This window comes from Globicephala melas, chromosome 1 (genome assembly GCF_963455315.2).
Source record: "Globicephala melas chromosome 1, mGloMel1.2, whole genome shotgun sequence".
In the NCBI taxonomy this organism is placed as follows: Eukaryota; Metazoa; Chordata; class Mammalia; order Artiodactyla; family Delphinidae; genus Globicephala; species Globicephala melas.
Genome location: NC_083314.1, coordinates 26,110,322 through 26,116,534, shown reverse-complemented (window position 1 = coordinate 26,116,534; position 6,213 = coordinate 26,110,322). Strand labels below are relative to the sequence as shown.

Genomic DNA, 6,213 nt, shown 5'->3' with positions numbered 1-6,213 from the left:
CCCCTCCCACGCCTGTTCCCCCCGCTCCCACCCGAGCCGCGGGCCGGGAGCGCGGCGACGCGCACTGCGCTTGCAACTGGGGCCGAGCTAATGGAGGAGGAGGAGGAGGAAACTTCCTTCAGTTAAACCGACCCACTGCAACATTTATCGGCCTTTCCAGCTCTTTGGTGGCAGTACTCGTTTGCTATTTGCCTTCCAGCCCGGAGGCTGCTTCTACCCAAATGCTTTCGGTCCTCAACTTGGCATTTTCAACTCGAATCCGCCACCTTTTCTTCCATTTTAGATTTGTCTTATCTATTTCTCCAGCTATTTGTTTAGAACGCCCTAAAATTTTATTTCAATTTTGATTTGTACAACGCAAGTTGGCAATTACTCTACGCAGGGGATTTTCTTCCGTTTAATATTTGGTTTAATTTTCCTAAGTCCTGCCTTGCGAATTGAATTTTAAACTCGGGAAGGGCCTTCCTTTTGTCTCTCCCATGACCCCTGATGCAGGGTTTGGGAGATAAAAATGCTTGCTTTTGGAATATGCATACTGCAAAGCATATACTTTACAGGCCTTGTCGTGGCACTCCTAGCCAAAGAAGCCTTGTAAGCCTCAGAATTGCAATTCTGTGTTTTCTTTACCTACCAGAAAGACGGATCACCTTTAAGATTTATTCTGTCCAGTTTAGGATCTGGTCATCCAGTTATGAAGTCCCCGTAGTTAACAATGAGGATGAGACCCAGCCTGGTCACACACTTTGATTCTATTACTTTTCCTATAGGAATACTTCAGGCCAAATTATGCTGAAACCCTCATAAAAGCTCATGAAAAATAAAGGGCTGTGATTTTGTAAAAAAACTATCACTCTCGAAAGAAATGTTATTTTGGTGTGTCTTAGAAGTTTAATTTTTCTCTTACTAAGTAAGAGGTGTGTTATGTTCTTCAAGTTTTAGGTAGGAGTGCCAGAACTTAAATATGTGATAGAGGTGAACGTCTTAAACACCAGAGAATCTGCACAGTGGTTTGCCAATGTTCCAGTCTAGTCTATCTCTGACTAAGGAGGTCAGCTATACCCACTGTTTGGTGCTTTAGCTGTCACAATAATGCTGCCCCAATTTTAATTAGAACTTTGGAAAAATAAGCATGTGAACTTTCTCCCATAGGCTAGTATGATTTAACTGATTAATAAATTTTATTTTTAAAGTTCTTTTCAACAGCTTTTAAAAATCATGTATTTTACCATGCAGTCATATATAAAGATGAAAGTTTAACATTTGTGAAATGATTTGAGTTGAAATTAATGAATTATGTATGGTACTAGTAATTCTCAGTTCAAGTTAATGAAGGTGGAAGGGATAGCACCCAAAATAGGAACTTCTGAATGGTGCCAAAAACTCATTTTAGCCCTTGGTTGTAATGTCCTTGGAGCTTATAAACAGGTGACAAACTGGAATTTGAGCTTTTCAAATTCTTTGCCCTTGTTCAAAATAGGAAGAGAACTACAAGGGGCTTAAATGTTCACAAGCTGGATAATTAGTCCCCTAATGAATCAGAGTTAAATATAGTTATTATGATGGTCATTTAAGTTTATGTGCCCTTAGATATGATTTACAATTTTAACTATTAGTGATATGAAAACAATTTCTATTTAACTGGAAAAAGCCTATGAAAAATGTATATCTAAATACCGATTTATAACAATTGTTCTTAAATCAGTTGTAATAATAAACATGAAATATAACTTTAGATGGGCATGAGAAAATTCCATGGCTTTGCCTCCAAGACCTTTGTAACCTGGAGATCATCTTCAGTCTGCTCATTTTATGGCCCAGGAAGCTGAGGTCCTCCCCCCACCCCAGGGTTCTTTCATTACACTGGGCCTTCTTAGACAACATTTAACTGAGAAACAGTTTTTGTAAATACTCAAACAGCCATCATCTTAACTGTTTGGCCTTTTTACAAACAGGTGAAATCTACCATTTAACATTTTATTTTACCACTTGAAAGTACAAATAGTGACTTCATTTTAATAATTGTTTTTTCTTCTTATACTTTTAATGCTGTTATGATAGTCCTGTTCTACGGAGACCAGTAAAAGTACAGATCACTCTCTCTAAATTGCTGAGGAACCTATAAGGAACTTGAAATCCCCCCTTTTTGAAATCCTGGAGACTACCAAGAATACAGAGTGGAAAAGGGGGAAAATTAATTCTCAGTAGCAAAAAATGATTAGTGAATTACCCATGGGTAATAGACCTATGACAGGGCATTAGAGAGTTAGGGTGCTCAGAATATATAGCTCACATTTTGAGGTTGAAGCAAAGGCACATACCTGAATCTGTAGTTTGTCACAATAATTCACTCAGCAAATATTTTTTAGCACCTCTAAGACAAGCGCTAGGAATACAGCAATGAACTATGTAATTATGCCTTCATTCTCGTAGAGTTAGCCAATAAATAAAATAGAGACGGTAACAAGTACTGCAGGGCAATGTAAAACAGGAGAGGGGCAGGGTGTGCTGCAGTCATGGGATATTTTCAGTTATAAATGGGGTGGTCAGGGAAGCCTAAGAAGTAAGGTAACATTTGAGGTGGAGGGAACAAAAAGTAGGCCTGAGGTGAAAGATAGGCAGGGAGATCGGGCAGGTTAGGGAGAGGAGGGGAGATACAGATTGCCAGCAGCCTTGCCAGTGTTTTTTTAAGGACTTTGGCTTTTGCCTCCAGTGAGAAGGAAGAAACTGAAGGGTTGTTAGTAGTGAAGTGACAGGAACTGACAAGAATGCTAAATTCAATGGACTCAAGATGGTATTCCATCGGTTCATTATTTTCCATTATTTTCCCACCAAGAGGGAATTCCCTGGCGGTCACAATCAATCCCAATTTAATAAAGGAAGCATGAAACACGCTGAGATACATTATCCCATCTTCTTACGAAAATATGAGAAGTCACGAGTACCTCCAAATTATTAAGTATTAAAAGTACACTTTCATATAGACTAACAGGAAAGCACAATCAGAAGGGAGGATGTTTCAAATTCTGGTTAAAAGTACAAGGTTAAAAATCAGACAGAACTGGGTTGCAGTCCCAGCTAGACCACATAGTGGCTGTGTGATCTTGCGCAATCTATTTATCTCTCTATACCTGAGAGTACTCATGTCTAAAATGATGCCTGCCTCATGAGGTTGTTGGGAAAATTCAGCGAGATAATGTAAACTCTGAGTACAGGGCTGGAAGCACAGTAAGAGCTCGGTATATATTAGTCTTCATTAGCTATGTCGAGCAATTTAATGAACTTAAGAAAATCTAGAGTTGGATTGTTAAATCTTATTTAGGAAATTATAACTATATATACTTTGTAAATTGTCAATGAATTGTTCATGGTGAGATGTCAGTCTGGGAAAAAGTGAAATGAAGTCTGGATAGGAGAGTGCAGGCTTCACTGCTAGGCCTGGCACTGTCACTGTAACCAGCTGTGTGACCTTTGGCAAATTGCACCATCTCTGGATGTTCATTTTCTCATCTATAAATGAAGCAGAGCAGACTAGAAGATTTGTAGAGCCTCTCCAGGGAGAACCTTCTATGAGTTTCCTCTTTGCTGACTCCAGACTGTCAATGGAGGAGCACTGTTGAACTTTGAAATATTGGCTATTCATATTCAGGTTTTTACTTGTTACATTCAAAACTTTGCATTAGAGTCTCTAAGCATTTTATAATTAAGTAGTAGACATGAAATTTGAACTAGTGTATTACAGTTTTTGAATTTTAAATGGTACAAAATACTCCCGTTTACTTTAGACTTGGATACCACAACAGGCTAAAAGGTTTAAAGTAAATGGTTTCTCCAAAAGCAAACCAGAGTCCCAATGCCATGGCTTGCTGTGCTTCCCGTTACTGCCGCAGTGTCCACACCGGCCCTGCCACCACCACCTGCTCATCTGAAAAATGCTGCCGATGTGGAGTCTGCCTGCCCAGCATCTGCCCACACGCGGTTTAGTTACCGGAGGCAACCTGCTATGACAGCTGTCCCCCACCGTGCCGCATTCCTCGGCCCTGTGTGCCCGCCTGCTTCGTGCTCAACTCATCCCAGCCTACCCTAGGCCTGGAGACCCTGAGCCTCACAACCTTCACTCAGCCCTGCTGTGAGCTCTGCATCCCAAGCTGCCGCTGACCGATGACTGCCTCGCTCAGTGCCTGGAGATAACACTGAAGCTATCTATTCAGCATTCACTTGCCTCAGTAGTTTATCAGACATTGAGGCAGACCAGATGGCCTAGATATGCACAGCCTACCTTTCATCTTAATGGAAAGAAAATCAAGAAATTTTAATGGTTATTTGGCTAACCATTTGGTTCATTTGGGCAGGTGAATGTCATCTATTATCAAAAGTATTGATATCTATAAGACCTCAGACTGTTTGTTTGTCTGTTTTTTCTGTCTGCACAGCTTGTGGGATTTTAGTTTCCCGACCAGGGATAGAACCCAGGCCCTCAGCAGTGAGAGGGTAAAGTCATAACCACTGGACCTTCAGGGAATTCCCCAGACCGTATTTTGTTGGTCATGTTGCTTCCTAGATCCCATTCCTTATATTGAGTATTTTCATAGAGGAAAAATAATTTCCTGATGGGTTTTCCAATAAACTTTATTTCTGTGGCAATAAATAAAGTAAATGGTTACTGTTTGAATCATCTCATCTTTGATGTTATGAATCTCTGTCTTCACATAAATTATATAGCTTCTGTAGAATAAGATGTGCCCATTAGAAAGCTGCAGGAAAACTAGAATAATGTAGTTAATAGTAAGATATCAGGGCTTTTCTGATAACTAAAATATTTACCAGGTTAAGACTAATTAACACTTACCAAAACTTATACCGAGGCAGGTTGAGCAATGAGGAGTTTATAGAAAGTGCACACTGTCACACGCTACTGGTGACTGGCCAGTATCACAGTACCTAATAAGAAAAGGTGAAGAAAATATTTAGACCATCCTGAGCCTAACAGCCAAGAATGAGATGAAAGACTAAAGGGATTATTATCTCATAAACTCTCACCTTCTACTTGCGACATAATTATCTGTCTCGAAGTTAGTCTAAGTTCCTTGAGGGCAAGGAGAGGAATTTGACTTTTCCAGCACCTGCGCCGTGTCTTCCATCAACACCAAGAGGGAATTCCCTGGCGGTCTGGTAGTTAGGACTCCACGCTCTCACTGCCAAGGGCCCGGGTTCAATCCCTGGTCAGGGAACTAAGATCCCACAAGCCTGCAAGCTGTGCAGTGCAGCCAAAAAACAAACAAACAAACAATCCCAAAACATTCACCGAGAGCCTGGCACTGCACTGGGGAACAAGATGGGGGCTCCGAAATGAAAATATCCTCTAAAAATGTGTGAACTATACTGCAACCCTGACTTGAACTAAAGGATTTTTGATTGTAAGAGAGAGTTATCAAAAAATCAAGCAGAGGCTGTAATAATAAAGTTTATTCAGCAGAGTCTTCTTGGCATAACACCAGCAAAATAACTAAATAAATAACAAGTAAATTTCTTTGCAAGCTCGGCTTTCCACTTGGCTATTATTATTGTGGACACCATCAGTGAACACCACCAAGGTTCGTCAGTGATCCTAAACTAAACTCTTAGAACTACTGAACAGATTTTTTATGGCCCATAGATTTAATTACATGTCCAAGTCCTCCCCTCTACATTTATAGTGTACTGTACAATTGCTTCCATCTAGTGAAGCAGGATTGTGTTAAAAACGGATTTCATACTCATGTTTAGAGGAGCCAGGCCCAAGGCTGTGTAGTCTATTTCTCTATTTTAATGCTCCATCTTTCCTTATCCATTTCCTTGTTAGATAGTAACAACACAAAGGTAGGGACTTCATATTCTCCATAACTCCAGCGATATTGCCAAGCACCAGATGCTCAACAAATATTTTTTTACTTTATTTAGAAGGTGATATTAGACTATTAAGAAAGTCTTCCAACTCCAGATATAAGTACCATGCAAAAGTATCATCCAGAATCCATCAGTTGACTATGATCTGGAAAAGCACATAGAGATGACACATAGGAGATTATTTACCAGCGTTAACCAATAGAGTTGCCACAGGTAGCTATTTAAATTAAAATTAGTTAAAATTAAATAAAATTAAAAATTCAATCCCTCAGTCACATAACCACATTCCAAATGTTTCATAGCCATTGGTCTCATACTGGACAATGCAGA

General features: G+C 39.9%; 1 protein-coding gene across 1 annotated transcript; it reads left to right on the top strand.

Moving 5' to 3' along the window:
- Positions 1-3,235: 3,235 nt before the first annotated feature.
- LOC115859502 (keratin-associated protein 3-3-like) lies at positions 3,236-4,856 on the top strand. Its single transcript, XM_030868525.2, is given in 1 exon segment — positions 3,236-4,856. A coding segment is annotated over 1 exon segment (336 nt). The 5' UTR covers positions 3,236-3,819; the 3' UTR covers positions 4,156-4,856.
- Positions 4,857-6,213: the final 1,357 nt, after the last annotated feature.